The sequence below is a fragment of the Marmota flaviventris genome, chromosome 11 (genome assembly GCF_047511675.1).
Source record: "Marmota flaviventris isolate mMarFla1 chromosome 11, mMarFla1.hap1, whole genome shotgun sequence".
In the NCBI taxonomy this organism is placed as follows: domain Eukaryota; kingdom Metazoa; phylum Chordata; class Mammalia; order Rodentia; family Sciuridae; genus Marmota; species Marmota flaviventris.
This window is the reverse complement of record NC_092508.1, coordinates 78,205,217-78,222,740: the sequence shown is the minus strand read 5'-3', so window position 1 is coordinate 78,222,740 and position 17,524 is coordinate 78,205,217. Positions and strand designations below refer to the sequence as shown.

At 33.1% G+C, this 17,524-nt stretch overlaps 1 protein-coding gene across 4 annotated transcripts in view; it reads right to left on the bottom strand.

Annotated features, from left to right (window-relative positions):
• Stam2 (signal transducing adaptor molecule 2) overlaps positions 1-17,524 on the bottom strand; it is a 57,093-nt gene that overhangs the window by 6,849 nt on the left and 32,720 nt on the right. For 3 of the 4 annotated variants that reach the window (XM_027937990.2, XM_071619176.1, XM_071619175.1), the window contains 7 exons: positions 14,991-15,085; positions 12,003-12,082; positions 11,790-11,877; positions 10,797-10,851; positions 8,013-8,166; positions 7,040-7,209; positions 1,960-6,170 (listed from right to left, as the gene is read on the bottom strand). In XM_027937990.2, the coding sequence (XP_027793791.1) occupies positions 5,945-6,170; positions 7,040-7,209; positions 8,013-8,166; positions 10,797-10,851; positions 11,790-11,877; positions 12,003-12,082; positions 14,991-15,085 (868 nt within the window). In that variant the 3' untranslated portion in view covers positions 1,960-5,944. Of the gene's footprint in view, positions 1-1,959; positions 6,171-7,039; positions 7,210-8,012; positions 8,167-10,796; positions 10,852-11,789; positions 11,878-12,002; positions 12,083-14,990; positions 15,086-17,524 lie in introns of those variants that run through there. The other variant, XM_071619177.1, reaches the window with a different exon arrangement.

The window sequence follows — 17,524 nt, the reverse complement described above, 5'->3', positions numbered from 1 at the left end:
CTAGCATATGTGAGAGTAGAAGAGGTTAGAAAGATTGCCAAGAAGTATGGCAAGAAGGTTCAGAGGTAGGATGTTTGTCCAGCATGCATGAGGCCCTGGGTTCAATCCCCAATACATAATGTATGTTGATTCTAAAGCATTTGGCCCTCATCCAAAATATAACAGAACCTGGAGCTCAGGCTGGACTTTTTCTCAGCAATCTTGGCTCATGCAGAAACCAGGTTTTGCCTGGGCTCCCAGTCCACAAGTCTTCAACTCCACTACTCTGATCTTGATGTCACCTACTTCTTCCTCACAGCAACCCTGAATTTAGCTCTTTTCTGCTTGTAAAACTGTACACTGGAAGCTTTCTCGTTTCCATTGCTGCAATGTTTAACTCAATCTGTATGAGAGCCACATCAATTCTCAGAATGAGCCCATCTATTTATCTCAACAAGCTCTGGATTCCCCAATCTACCTGTGTGACAGAGCTAATTGCACTATAATGTACAAATTAAATAGATATATCCACTATTTTGCTCTTCCATGCATTACTATTCTCATATCTGAAGGCATTTTCTACCCAGTAAACCATTTGGGACCCCACCCATCTCACAGTGATGTATGGCAAAAGAAGGTGAAGAAAGTGGAACTCTCGTTAATTATTAACAGAAATGTAAAATGGTTCAGCTGAGGAAAAATTCAGCAGTTCCTCAAAAGGTCATATGTAGGATTAATATATGATTCAGCACTTTCATTTTTAGGTATATATCCAAAAGAACTGGAAATTGTTACTCAAATCTACATATTCATAGTACTGTTCACAATAGTCAAAAAGTAGAAATAGCTCAAATATTCATCAATAGGTGAACAGATAAACTGTGGTATATACGTAAAATGGATATTACTATGCCATGAAAAGAAATAAAATCCTAGTAAACACACTATAATAGAAATGAACAGCAAAAACATTATGCTAAGTACAAGACAACGTCATTAAAGTCAAAGAATCCAGACACAAAAAGGTCTAGTTTTTGAACTAGAGGTGACAATTGTACAGAATTATAAAAGCCATGAAATTGTTTACTTTAAAGTGGTTAATTTTGTTATGTAGACCAAAATGTAATCAGTAAAGATCACTTTCCTGCTTTGAAAGTATTGGAAAGCCTTTATTTTCCCCATTAGAATAGTAAATGGTATAAATAAGAACAAAACCAAATCTTCATTCTTTGTAGGGGAATATTCAACCAATTTTTTTTTCTTATCTGTTTTTCTGTTCACCTTTTAAGATTTTCCCCATCATTAAATATCCATTAATCAAGAGGGGCAGAGGAGTGGACAGTAAATGGGAAAAAAAATTGTAACCTCATAAACACTTCTAGCACAAAGAAATATATTCCTGAAATGTAGGCATGGGATTAAGAATCCGTAAAATGGAGCAGGATGCAGTGGCATACACCTGTAATCTCAGCAGCTCAGCAGGCCGAGGCAAGAGGATCACAAGTTCAAAGCCACCTTCAGCAACTTAGGGAAGGCCTAAGCAACTCAGTGAGACCCTATATCAAAATAAAATTTAAAATAGAGTGGGGATGTGGCTCAATGGTTGAGTGCCCTTGAGTTCAATCCCTGGTATCAAAAATAAAAAACAAAAACAGTAAAATGGAATTATGGAATTTACAGGAGTCTTAGCTTCATCTATCCAAGCAATTTCATTGTTTTAGCAAAAATCAAAAGAATGCTACTGGCTAGGTGTGGTGGCGGACACCTGTAATCCCAGCAGTTCGGGAGGCTGAGGCAGGAGGACTGCAAGTTCAAAGCCAGCCTCAGCAAAAGCAAGGCTTTAAGCAACTCAGTGAGAAAAAAATGGCTGGGTGTGGGGTGGCGTTGTGGCTCAGTGGCAGAGCACTTGCCTAGTATGTGTGAGGCACTGGGTTCGATTCTCAGAACCACATATAAATAAAGATCCACTGACAACTAAAATATATTTTTAAAAAATGGCTGGGGATGTGGCTCAGTGGTTGAATGCCCCTGAGTTTAATCCCTGGTACCAAAAAACAAACAACAACAACAACAAAAAAGAACCTGTTACTAGACTATATATTTTTCTCAGAACTCTTGGGCTGATTTTAGGCAAACTACAAGTTCCACGTGTTTGATACTCAGAATTCTTTGCACATTTTTAGCCATGTGTGTTAGTCTCCTAAGATTGCGTAACAAAGTACCATACACTTGGAGGCTTAATGGTCAAAGTTTATTTTCTCACAGTTCTGAAGACCAGGAGTCTGAAATTGAAGTGCTAGGTAGGCCATGTTCCTTCTGCAGGCTCTAGGGAAGAATCCTTTCCCTCTTGCATACTCTGATGATCTTAGTCAGTCCTTGCTTTGTGGCAGCATAGTTGCAACTTCTGCCCCCATTTCACATGACCTTGTTCACTGGGTCTTCTCTTAAGGACCTCAGCATTGGATTTAGAGCCCACTCTAAATCCAGAATGATTTCTACCCAAGATCCTTAACTAACTGCATCTACACAGACTGTTTCCAAATAAGGTTATATTCTGACATTCCAGGTAGACATAAATCTGAGAGGGCTACTATTCATTTTTTTATACTATGTAAGCAGCAGCATATTTCTTTTAGACCCAGTAAGTTTAAAAAAAAAAAAAAAACTTCCAAATTCAAATTTAGCTTGATAAAATTAGAATAATTTCATCTCTGGGGAAAATTTTTTAAAATAAACTTTGAATCTTCAAAAGAAAACTAAATCAAATAAAAATTAAATGAGTCCTCCTTTTACTTACTGAAACTGATGTAAATAAAACTACCTTTTGATATAAACAAATGATAAATCAGTGCTATGTCATTTATAATTTAAAATTTTTAAAAATAACTTCAGCTTTCTCATAATATTGACAATTCAATAGATCCTCTCCTGGAATTCAAGAAACCCTAATATATATATATATAATTTTTTTTTAATTCACAAGCCTATTTATTTATTTATAGCACTGGCGATCAATCTCAGGGATGTGCACATGCTCTACCACTGAGCTACATCTCCAACCCAACCACATTATTTATTTATTTATTTATTTATTTTTATTTTTGCAGTACTAGGGATTGAACCTAGGGGCATTCTACCACTGAACTACTACCCCAGACCTTTGTATTTTATTTTGAGAAAGGATCTCCACTCAAAATAGTACAAAATGACAATGTACCTGTAAATAATTTCAAATGAATGATATTATATAATTATTTAATGTTCAGGTAATTTTCTACATAAAGTTCCACAAATTAGGCAATATTGGTTGGCTGTACATTTTTCAAACTATATGAACATATCCCACACTTCATGTATTTTAATACCAGTGGCATTTTTCTACATTAAAATCAATTCCATTATAAATTTGCAGGAATTCCTTCTAAGGTACTAAGATTTCATATGAAAAAGAAATTATTTTTAAAATTTTTGATATTAAAACAGTAAGTGTGAACCCAATGTAGAAATCTCAAGTTAGACCATTCCTTTGGCAAAAACATTTAGTTATAAATGTCTTAAAATAAATATAATCCATAAAATTATGGAAAGAAAAGAACAACCTTGCCATTCTTATTAATAGTAAGAGTCAGGTCAATTCAAATTTAACATAATTTTTATACTATCAACCTGCAACACAAAACTCCTTATAATGGCAAAAATAAAATTATTTTTAAGAGGAATAAATTTTTACATATATAAATGTTCACAGATTAATGCCAATATACACCATTTATATACATGTCATATATTTTATTATTCCAAATCTACATTAGCTGAATTGGTCAATTCCAATTTAGTGGGTGTGCAGTATTTATACTGGCTCAAAGGCTTATGATGAACTAAACTTTTCCAATTTGACACAATTAAATATAGTATATTTACACAAACATTAAAATTAATTTATTAAATACAGTTTGGAAGAAAAATGTAAAATTTTTTCTCTATATATATGCAAATACTAACTTGAATTACCAAAAGCAGCTTTGGATGTTTTTTACATTTTGTTTTCTTTCTTAAAGAACAAATAATTTGTTTCTAAAAAGTAAGGTGCCATTTTAGGGGCTGGGGTTATGGCTCACTGGTACAGCACTCGCCTAGCATGTGTGAGGTACTGGATTTGATCCTCAGCACTACATAAAAAAATAAATAAACAAAATAAAGATATTGTATCCATCTACAACTAAAAAAAGCAATTAAAAAAAAGGAAGGTGCCATTTTAGAATATTTTTTATAAGTATATAGCTGAATTTATCTGAAAGGAAAATACTAAATGAAAAAGTAAAAATGGTGTGGAAGGTTAAAACTTTCTTTTGATACCTGATTAGAAATAATACAACAAAAACTAAGTTTTCAAATACTGCTTGTTTTCCTTTTAAAATGTAGACCAAGTATTATATACAGTATTTTGTTCTGGAACAAAGTATCTTCGAAAAAGGTACATCCTTACAATAAAATTACTGTAAATAGATAAATGACAAAATTTTTAGTCTGTTTTCAAATGGATTCTTAGTAGAAAGATTATTTTCTTTAAAAAACCAATATAGAAATCTAGAATCCATGCAAAAAAGTTTTAACTTTTTAAATATTCAACTTATGTCCATTATTTTTCCAGTCTAAATATCATTTATCTATAAGTATATGCATTTTCAATATTATACTATGTAAAAAGTTGGTAGATAATAAAGTAGTGTGCAAATTTTGAAGAGAGAAAAAAATCCTTATTGGTTTTCTACCAACTTCTACAGTATGTGGAATCTATTAGCTATAAACTAATTTTTAAAACATGGGCTTCAGAAAAACTGACTGAACTGTCTATCAATCCATTGTTCTATCAAATCATCACCTGCTATTATTCCAAAGGTTCAGAATTACTTGTGAAAGTAAAGATGATATTTTTCAATAGCTTGGCACGATGACATCTTAGCAGTGGTATTTGAATCACTTCTTTTACAATAACAAGACTTCAATAAAAACTCACTCATCATCCATGCTTGGTTTATATCACATCAAATTATTAGGTATGTCTCATGGCTCAAAGTCAGGTATAATCCATAAAAAAGAAACGCAGAATCTCTGCATATCACAACACAGGAAGTAAAATAAATGGATCATATTGCATTAGACAATGACCAAAGTGATTTGATAAGGTCATTAGTGACAATTTTAAATATAAAGATGCTTGTAGAGAAGAAAATGTTTTTCCTCAGGGAATGGAAATTCTTTAGCCCACTATGGGCATGAGCAGGGAAATGGCTAAGTGCTTTCTCACACATCTGCATTTACATGGTTTTTCCTATTAATAACAGAAAACATTTTTGTTCCTTCCAAATCGCTCTTGTTTCTGTAGACAATTATATGCTAATTATTACTCAACATAACACTGAGAGCAAAACTGACAGTACTGCAAACACAACTGCAATTTAAGGAGCCAAAAGGAAGCATGTTGGCAAACGAAATGCTTATACAAAAAAAGATGTTCCCTCGCCTTTTAATACAACAGTGTGTGGGAAATGGTAAAAAAAAAAAAAAAAAAAAAATGCAGACAAAAAATATTTAAAGGTCTTCAATTCTCTCATTAAGACATTTTGCGGATAAACAATGGTAACAATGGTTTCTTTAAAGTAAAATTTTTACACTTTTATCTCATACTGTTTAGTGTCATAAAGCTACTTATTGGGTGTCCAGATTCACGGAAAGACATTTGAAAGTATGACAAAACTAACTGGAAGCATCTTTAAGCTGCCTCTGACTTCAAACAAACTGGTCTGAAAAAAACTTTTATGGCCTTTAGAGTAAGTTAGGTTTTGTGCTTTTATTTACTCATTGTCCTTTTGAGTTCAGAAGGAAAAAGTTTCCTTTTAATATTTTCAGATTAGAATCACAAGTGACACTTATGAAGGTTTCCACGAAAATGCTTGGTTTTTCTCTAAAGGAGAGGTTGCTGATAGTTTGTTTGCCGCTGTGCAACCGACTGAGCTGGGACTGCCATGGGAAAGCCTGCCAGATGCGGCATATTGGAAGTAGTGTTCTGGTAAGATGACATATCCACAGACATCCCCATCTGCTGTGAGTAAGCAGCTGTACCAGTAGCTGACTGAAGGTTAGAGTTCTGGTTCATATAAGGAGGACTGGAAATAGTGTCTTGTCCAGTGCTACAAACAAAATTTAAAGAAGAAAATCATATTTACTTTACATTATCTAGATTATGGTCAGGATCAATCATCATGACAAAAATTGACTTTTCAATCTTTATGTAGCTCTGCTGTTCTGGTTATAATTTAATCACTCCAACTACCAAATACTGTATATAATTTTTATATTTGGTAAGAAGAGAAGAGTGCTCAAAAAGCAAGATAATATAAAAGTATAAATCTTATTTAATTTGCTTTCTTGAAAATCTCTCACCAAAAACATTTAAAAACTGAGAAGATGCTGTTCTGACTGTGGCCAACTCCAATGAGGACAGAGTTGGTTCAATGTATATTTTCCAGCCCATATTCTCCCTTCCCCATTTTCCAACACAGCACTGGGACTATTTCACTAGGTGGATTATAGTACAGTGCTAAAGCACAACAAAGGCTTAGTCCTCACAAAGGACAGTTAGCTTTATTTTGTTCTAGGGAACTAAACTGTAGGCTTATATCTAGGCAACCATCACAGTATGAGTAGCAAAGTTAAGGGTAGCAACATTTCAGTTCATGGGACTATGAATGGGCATTTCTATATAATTTTATGTGTGTGCGTGTATGGTACTAGGGATTGAACCTAGGAGAGCACTATCATTGAGCTATATCCTCAGCCCGTTTTGATACAGGGTCTCCTTAAGTTGCCCAGGCTGGCCTTGAACTTGTGATCCTCCTGACTCAGCCTCCCAACTAGCTGGGATTACAGTATGCACCACCACACCCACATTATGATTTCATTTTAAAAGTAAAAATTGGAACTATTATTACAAAGTGTAGGGTCAGTATATTCTGATTTTAAAAGTCTGTGGAAAATTAAGATGGCTCTCAAAACTTACCTTAAATATGGAGTTTGAGCAGGCTGTGTTGTTACTGAGGAATTTACACTTGGAGGCAGAGATCTCAGCGAACCAATATGATCTGTTCCCAGGCTGTAGTTTTGGGCAACAGTTACTTGGTGAATGTTTTGACCTACGTAGTTTCCACCATGTGATTGAACTGGATATGTCTATTAACCAAAAAGAAAAAGTTGACTTCACTGCTATCCCAAACATCTCCTTCACACACTCTTTTACATACTAGTTTTCATAAATTAACATAAAATTTGTTCATTCAAGATCATTTTGATTGGTTAACTAGCTAAAATTTGAAAAAGCCTTCAGAATGGGGATACTGATATAAGTATTCATGTTATCTGGCAAGCACAAAAAAGAGTGAGAAGTATTGCAAAAAGATGCTGTTTACAGATAGCTTATGGCACCTACATCTCATAGAACTGTATCATATTTTTATTATGCATGAATTTTTTAACAATTTAAGTCATGCACTAACAAAAAATAAATATGTTCTGAGACCAAAAGTTCATTAACTAAGTGCTGTTATAATTATACGTCAAAGAAATCTTGAAAAAAGATTTTTAAAGAAATGTTCAATCTTCTTGCTGAATAGCAACAACAGCACTAGTACCTCACGCAGAGAACCTTTGGTACACCAGATCCTAAATCAAAGGATGTGTAGTTTATACTTACAAAGGATTTATATTTAAAGATTTTTATGTTTTATTCTTACAAAAGCACATGAAGAACCAGAATTCCCCCTATATATTTAATACTGTTTTCATTCATGATAAAATTGAACTAAGTGTTTTTGTGACATTATCAGTAACTAATTTGTCCTGGTGAACATTAATGTTCAGCCAATATTTCTAGAAACAAAGACTGGTTTTATAATTTTATTCAGGGACCACAGAAATTTCAATATTTCAAAACATTTTTTTAAATTCAAAACCATGTTCTCAGAAAACATGCTCACCTGCACTGGAACCCCAGCTGATGTAGATGGATAATGTGCTGGAGGATGGAGTTTTGAATAGACTGAATATACTGGTGCTTCATTCACCAATTTGTTATATAGTTCCAGAGCTTCCAGGACTTTTACATTCAATTCAGACAATTCTGAATGCTTCCTGATACAGAAGAGAAAAGTATTTTCATACTCTTCTCATTTTAGGTATATATTTAGCAATGTAAATTATTTTTTAAATTTAGCACACTCTTTATTCATATTTTAAAAGGTTCTTTTCATATACAATGAAAGAATATTCACAATGAGAAACCGGGAAGAAAAATTATTTAATTCTTGTAGTAGCCAGGCTAATATAACTTCATAATATCCTTTCCACATATCATAAAATGCAATCAATTCATAATTCTGGTACTAGAAGAATTTAGTTTAATATATTACAGGTTTATGTTGAAAATTTAATTATAAAGAAAAAGTTCCTGAGTGGAGGGAATTATAAAGACCCACAGCCCCTGTGAAGTACAATATGACTAAAATGAGAGCAAACTCTTATTTAAAAAATAAAAATCACCTTTTATTTGCTTATATGGTAAAAAGATCAACTGAAAAAATTATTTAAATAAAAAATTACTCTTGAAAATACAAATAAAAGCAATGTATATGCATGGAGATCTCTACTGTTCTTATCTATTGGTTGATTTTGAGAAATTAGGTGAAACCAGGCACCTTATTGTGAAATAACAAATCCAAATAAGAGCATTTTCACATTTGTTCAAGGAACTCCACAGCAAATCCTTCCCTTCTGACTTGGTACAATTTTGTCTGTTCCCTTGGGAATAATAAACAACTTTTTTTTTTTTTTGCAATTTCCAAGTTTAAGTCAAATGGCCACTTTTTATCTGGCTTAAAGCATCCAAAAGCCTGTTTATTGGATGTGGTTCTTTCAATGTAACCGAAAAAGGTAGGAGGCACAGGCAGGCAAAAAGATACAGAGTAACCAAGTAAATGATCTGTCTGTGCTCTATCAAAATTTATAAGCCCTTTCCTTTATAATACTATTTACCTCTGAACAACAAAAACAGAAAGTGCTTGTTTCCTGTTGCATGAATGTATAAAAACTACTTTCAGATGTATCTGTGACAAACCACCTAAATCTACAGAAATTAGGTGTGTATGAAATCACCTTTAAAGATCTGAGATATATAACTTCGAATCAATAACAAATTTTTACTAAACTATACTCAAAACTATACTGAAAGAAAGAGAAAAAGCAGAAAATAAATCACAACCTATCAGGGAGACCAGGTTAAGAAAATAGCAAATGACATAACATATAACTGAATGCAAAATTACATGAAATAGGTAGAAAACAGAAGAATTTAGAAGAGTTTATTCTGGGCTACAGTAGACCAAAAAGGCTTTATGGTAAAGCTGGGACTAAAGATATCCCCTGAGGAAGGATGGACAGACCAAACTGAAATACTAGTGAATAAAGGCAGACAAAAGTAACACATGGAATACACAGGAAAAGAATGAAGAAGCATCTAGATCAGGGCTACAGAAATTACTTCAGAAGTATAGTACAAGTTTAGAACAGTTCAGATAATAGATATCTCTTACCTATCTAAACATTTTTGGAGTTGTTTTCATGTTTATCCAAAATTCTCTCTTAAGGTGATGTGAATTATTTTTAGGCTCCAGAAAAGTTTGTAACTGTACTGCTAGTCATACCTACTTCATGCTGACCATTTTTCTTTTAAATCTTTTCCAATTTGATTATACACTAACCATTAACTCCTTGCAGTGAAACAAAGCAATACATATTTACTGCTTTCTCTAAAAATATGATGAAACTGTCACCATCATGTCATTAACTGTCACAGGGATTTATTTTTAACTTTTGTAGAAAACACAAAAGATTTATGAAAAATGCTCCATGGAACAAAGATTATAATTTTTAGTGACTGGAAAGCCTTGCTGAAGGTACTTCTCTGTAGAGACAGGAAAAAAGTAAAGTACTTTCTGTTCTCCTTCACACTTTGGTCCCACTTGATCCCTTTCTTCTTGTGTTGTTTACATAGCATTTCAATAAAGAGAGGCTAAGGCTAGAGATATAATTCAGCAGTAGCCCGTTCACTTAGCTTGTGTAGGGCTAGAAAGGATGACAATAGAATAAGAAGGTCTAATCTCCTGCCTTTCCTCTACTATAGCTTCTTCCTCTAACTTCAGAGAGAAAACTCGGAAGAATAACAGATATCAGAACCAAGTTAAAAGCTTACAACTCTGATAGCCCATCCTCCAGTGCTGCTGCTATTTCTAGGAACAGTAAAACTAGCTGGGATAACAAAATTAGAAGGACAACAGAAACACAGGAACATAGGAAGAGAAAAAGAAGAAAAAAATTGTTGCTTTGGATTAGCTTCCCAAATCAGGAAAATTTCACTTGAAACTACGTTTCACATAATGATATTAATGATATTTGCCTAAGATTCCTGTTCATCTTGTTCTTTATTCACTTTATTCTTCATTGCTCAATATCCCCTCAATTCCAGCCCAAGTAAAAAAATGGAATGATAAGAACAAGAGTCCAGGATTTTATGTATACTATTCATACTGCCATGAAAAAAACTGTTACCAAAATGAAAAGCACCTCCTTGCTATTAGCTTCTGGAGTCTATAAAATAATTGCAACAGATAATACAGTTTGCCCAAAACTATCACTAGTTCTAAGCGTGCCCAAACAAGTAAACCTATAAAAACTCTACTTATCATTGTTTGCATGAAAAATCTCACCTATCAATCTCTTCAAGTTTTTCATCTATCATTGGACCCATCTGTTGACAGATATCTGTAAATACAAAAATGCTTAAAACTGTAAGAATTTCAGTTTAAGCCAATTTCAACAATTTTTAAAAATACAACACCATCCATAATACACTGAGAATTAACTTTTTGCTAGAAAAGGGACTATAAAAGATTGACTGTTAATACTATTCAGCACCAATGCTATTACATATTTCTATCATGTAATCAAAGGCAAGATCAAAATTAAAATAAAAATCTCATCATGTTCCTATTAACTAAGTTTACAGACTATGACATTTGAAATCATCCCCAAAAGTTATCTAGAAAACAAATTAACTACATAAAACAAACTTAAGCTATAATATAAAATATGTAACTACCATGTGCAGATTAAAAATGAACACTTTTATTTAAGGCATTTCAAAATTTAAAAATTTTATATATTTCCAAATCTAAACACAGATAAAATATTCTATACCCATAATCAGTTTTTCATCTATAAAAAGATTTAAGATTTATTCATTTATTATAGACATTTTTCTCACAAAAGACTTTAGAAAAGCATGAAAAAAAATTTGTTTTAATTGCTTTACTTACAAACTAAAGGACACATTAGCATGCATCAAATATCTACCTTTCAAAGTTAACATTGAACATGCACATGTGGACCTTTAGAGTCACCTTTAAATTAAGACTTTTAAACTTTTTGGTTAAATTAATTTAATAGGCTTTTATTTCTAATTCTGTCCTTTGGACACCAAAACTCCAATTTCACCAATGGGCTTACAGAAATACCAAGATCTCCTTCTTAAAAAGGATATGAAGGAACAGCAACATCTTTCAAATGATACTTTTACTATTTTACTGCACTAGTCTGTTCTCCACCTTGGATTTCTAATCTCAAGGCAGAAGAAACTCATAATATTATGAGTAGCTAAAATAATAAACATTATTAAAGTAATCTCAATATTCACTAAGTACCTTCCAAATCCAAAAGGTCTTGGGAATCTGGTTTTGAATCTGCTGGATCTATACTTTGGAGTACCTGCAGGGCTCTATCCATCTTATCCTAATAAAAAGTCAAAGAAGTTTTAACTTCAGTGAATACAAAATTACTCTTCCCAAGCAATCTCAAAGATAATACAATTGAAAAGTCTTGATAGTTTAACTATTAAAACAAAAGAAGGACTCTACCTCATCAATATAAATAGGCTCGGGCTCTGATTTCTTAATTTCCTCCACATCATCATCAATTACATTCAATTTGTCCACAGCTGCAATGGAAACAAAGTAAACTTTAAGTTCTATAGCATTTACTTTGATATCTAGTCATTAATTTAGAAGTGGCCTATGATATCCATAATAAAAAAATTAAAAATTCTTTAGTTATCCCATTTCATAATCAATGTTATTACTTATGTTCATATCATAATGTGATTATATACATTCATATTATAAATATTAATTTAGCTCTTATTATGTGCCAAGCATCACTTTAGGCATTTACACATAGTAGATAAAATAGACAAGAATCCTGTACTTATGGAACTTACATTAAGGGAAGCAAATAAGCATTATTAGTGTGTGTTTTCCTAAAAACTGAGTGTTACCAATGGGGTAACTAAATAAACAAGAGAGTAGATTATTATCCTAATACTTAATTTCATAGTTACATCTATAGTGCCCCTCTATCAAAGAAAAACTGTTTTTTCCTATATAAACAAAACAAGACCTGATTTTAACCTAATTTTGATACTCTGATAATAGTTGAAACAACACAAAATGAAAAAATATTTTTTGTGTGTGTGGTGCTAGGTTCCAACCCCAGGGCCTTGTGCACACTAGGTCAGCACTTTACCACTAAACTGCATTCCCAGTTCAACAAAATATTCTTTCATAAAAAGACAGATAAAAGATAATTTACAAGCCAGGCATGGTGGTGCATGCTTGTAATCACAGCAACTAGGGAGACTGAGGCAGGAGGATTGCAAGGCCCTGTTTTAAAAAAGTTTTTAAAAAAGGCCAGGAGTGCTGGGGTTGTGGCTCAGAGGTAGAGCGCTCACCTAGCATGTGTGAGGCACTAGGTTTGATCCTTAGCACCACATAAAAAAATAAAATATTATATCCACCTATGACTAAAAAATAAATATTTTTTTAAAAAGGGGGGGCCAGGAACACCACTGCGCCCGCCTATAATCCCAATGGCTCAGGAGGCTGAGGCAGGAGGATCGCAAGTTCAAAACCAGCCTCAGCAATGGTGAGGTGCTAAGCAACTTCAAGAGACTCTACCTCTAAATAAAATACAGAATCAGGCTTGGGATGTGGCTCAGTGGTTGAGTGCCCCCAAGTTCAATCCCTGGTACCCAAAAGTAGTAAACAGACAGATAAATTTAAAAATAATCAATATTTTTAAAAAGATAAAAAGGGTCAGGGACTTAGCTCAGTGGTAAAGTGCCCCTGAATTCAATTGGAAGGAGGGAAGGAAGGAAGGAAGTTGCCAGAATATTCTAAATTTTAATAAAACAAAAAATTACAACAAAAATCTGTATAACCAACTGGGCATGGTGGCACAGGCCTATAATCCCAGCTACTCAGAAGACTGTTGGGGCCAGTCTGGGCAACTTAGTGAAACCCTGTCTCAAAATAAAATAGGGCTGGAGTTGTGGCTCAGTGGTAGAGTGCTTGCCTGGTATGTGTGAGGCCCTGGGTTCGATCCTTAGCACTACATAAAAATAAATAGATAAATATATAGATAGATAAAAGATCCATTGACAACTAAAAAAATATTTTAAAAAAATATAATAAAAGGACTGGAGATGTAGCTCAGTGAAGAGCATTTGTCCAGCATGTATAAAGTTCTGGCTTCAATCCCCAGTACCACACAAACACAAACAAAAAATGTGTGTAACCAAAGGATTTTAAAATCTTAATTAATGGTTATTGCTTAATTCAAGTATCTGGCAAACTTTCAATTATGTCCTAAAGAACAGAGCTCAGCATAACACAAGGACATACTGAAAACCAAGAATGTGTTTTACTTTCAAGATTGTAGTTCAATCTCTCCAGATCATGATAAGGGGAAATCACTATATAGGATCCCTTAAGTATTGTTTAATTAAAAAATGTCCTCAAATCCAACTACTATGTATAACTATAAAGATCTAATTTAAAAAAATGTTCAATATTCCTGTTTACTAAAAAGAGTCAGACTAGAAGAATAAAACAGTAACTAGTGGCAAAGAACCCAGTCTTCAAATGAATGAATATCCACCTCTCAGAACTTGATTTTTCTGAATGCATCACTCTACACAAAAAGATAATAGTACACACAATGTACAAAGCTTTCATTTTAAGTTCTTTCTTTAGAACTGGTAAGGATAAGCACTGATATATCCCTTAGTAAGTCAAGTTTTGAATTCTGGCTCTATCAGTTATTAGACACGTTACACCTCTGCTTCAGATTCCTATCAGTAAACAGGGCAACACACAATCTATCACCCAGAATCTTTAGAATTAAGTGAAACAGCACAAAAGATTTAGCACAATGTTGATAAAATAATTACTGTTCAAAATCTGTTAACTATTTTACTTCTAGGTATCACAATTAGCATTATTACGAGCTGTTCTGAATAACTGAGATCTCCTGCCTCCCTGCCTGTATAACAAATGGCATGCTTTCTCAACATGGCTGACAGTGGCTGAGGGGGACCAGTGTGTGGCTACAGAATGGAGTGGTGTTCAGAAGAACTGAACTGGGGAACTTCAGTGACTTCATTACATTACTTTATTCTTGCCTGAGTTTTCTAGGATCAAACTGAGGTGAGGTAAAGTCTAAAATCTAACTCCTGTAATCACACTTGGCTCTTGTCAACAAGGTATGCCCCCTTACGCCCCCAGTTATCCCTTTCACTATGTCTCAGTAAAGAATAACAACATTCTTTGTAAAGGACAGACACCAAACTGCCTCTTATACTATAGGTTGATTTAAATATTTATGTACATGGTCACTAAATATATTAAGTCTCAGAGATTTAAAATATGAGAAGAGTCTAAATTAATCCCTAAAGAAGTAGGTTAAATTATAATGTCTATAAATAAATGACAGAAAACAAATTAGATGCCAATCAAAAAATTTAAGCAAAACAACTTTGTAGATTTAATCTTCTCTAAAATTTAACTTACCTGCCTCAGACTCCATGTTTAAATTAGTTGTTACAAAATTAGATGGGAAAAGACCTATTCCTCTGTGATTTTCTCCTTTCCACCAATTGGCATCACTGAAAATAAAATGAAAAAAAATGTCATTTTTCTTTAACATTTTCAAACTGTAATGTTGAGAGATTAAAAAAAAAATCAAATTTATCCTATTTTGAAAATCAATTCACATTCAGCTATACTTAAAAGTTGTTCTTTTTAAAAGATATTAAAAGGTACAAATAAAAAAAAAATACATATCCTTATTTCTAAATTTAGAACTAATTAGCAATTGGCCATATATCATACTGGGCTTTTTAAAAAACATAAAACACAGATAACAATAAAGTTCTCTCTATCAGTGACCCTAAGTCCCAACCTCACATCCTTCTTACCACACCATCAACATAAAGCTGGTATGTAACTTCCTGACAGTCTATTTTTCATTCTTTTGCATATATTTACACTCAACTGACAAACATAGAAGACAGCTAGCTAATGCTTATAGATCTTTTTAATTTTATATACTAATACTTGCTTATTTATTTTAAAGTTTGATTATAAGAACATGCTGTATTTCTGTATAAATGCACATTTATTTGTTCCTAGTCTTTCAACATAAAGATTGGGGTCATGATTATCCTGAATTAGAGGGCACAATCCGACAGTTTTTCTAGGCTTACTGAAGCATGGATTTGCAAGCTGGGCATACATAATAGGGTCCACCTTTCGTGCTCAACTACTGGAGAGGCAGAGGTGGAAGACAGCCTGAGCCCAGGAATTTGAGGCCAGCCTGAGCAACACAGTGAGACTGTATCTTTAAAACAAAATACAAAACAAAATGACAACAATGGACTTGCTGGGCCATGAGATATAACCATTTTCAATTTTATTAGTCATTGTCAAATGTTCCCCATAGTAGTTGTGGAAGTTTACCTTCTTCCTCCCATTACTGTCCCCCCAATCCCATATATGGTAAATATTTAAGTTTACACTTGCTATCAGGAGAGAAAATCATATTCCATTGTACTTATTTCCACTTGTGTTTGGTGACTATTTGAGATGGCTTCTTCTGTAAAATGTTTTTATTTATATATTTTGTCCATTTTTCTTCTTCCACAGGGTTATCTTTTTTTCATGGATCTGTAAGGGTTCCTTACATATCCTGGATAGCAACTATTTCTCTGAATCAAGCTGATTTCTTCTCAAGGCTATCATTTCCTTTAAGTATATGTTTATGGTTCTTTATTCTATGGTGGGTTTTTTTCCCCCTGTAATAAAATTTAGTAATCTACCCTTGAACCAATATCTAATAGTTTTAGTTTTTTATCTAATAGTTTTAGGCTTTTTTTTAACCCCTTTCCCACCTTTATCTGAAACAAAATTTTAGGTACTGTGTGAAGCTCAAATTTTATCTTCTTTGTACCAAAAGAAGAGTCATTCATTCCAGCAAAACTTACTGAATAGCCCATTACTTTTTTTCTACTAACTTATGATACAAAAACAGCATACTATCAAAATAGCTTTCTGTGTATGAGCCTATTTCTGTATTCCATTCTGTTGTATAATAGTCCACAAAGTAGTCCCTCCTTTATTTGCAGTGTTGGTCTGTGATTCCAGATTACTTGAGGTCAATCATGACCCAAAAATATTAGATGGAAAATTCCAGAAGCAGATAATTCATAGGTTTTTAAAATTCATAGGTTTTTCAGGTGCACCATCCTGCCCTGAAAAGTCAGCCATTCCTTTGTCTAGCATATCCACACTACATATGCTACCCTGATGTTAAAACTTAGCAACTGTCTTGGTTATCAAATTGACTGCTATGTTCCATAGTACATGTTCAAATAATCTTTATTTCATTAAATAATGGACCCAAAGCACAAGAATGGTACTGCTAGTACAATTCAAATAAGTCACAAAGAAGCATCCTTTAAGTGAAAAGTGGCTCTTTTTTTTTTCCCCCAGTGCTGGAGACTAATTCATGCTAGGCAAGCACTGTACCATTGAGCTACATCACCAGCCAAAGTTCTTGACCTTCTAAGTAAGCAAAGGAAGAAAATTATATGCTGAGGTTGCTAAGATCTATAATACAATATGATATTTGGAGAGACCATATTCACATAATTTTTATTACTTTTATAACTTTGTTTTAATTGTTGTATTTTAGTATTGTTTTCAGTCTCTTACAATGCCTTATTTATAAGTTAAACTTTTTCGTAAGAATGTATGTATAGGAAAAAACACAGTATATACAAGGTTCAGTACCATCCTGTTTCAAGCATCCACTGGAGGAGGCTTGCAACATATCCCTCATAAGAGGGAACTACTATATATTTGTTTATTAAAGCCTATTAATACACCTTGATATCTGGCAAGGGAAATACTCTTGTTATTCTTTTTCATTTATTATACATCTTCACATGTTTATATCTATATTAAAATATTTTTCAAGGACTCTGGAAAAAATTTCTATAGGAATTTTAACTGCATATGTACTAAATTTATGCAATAACATAAGA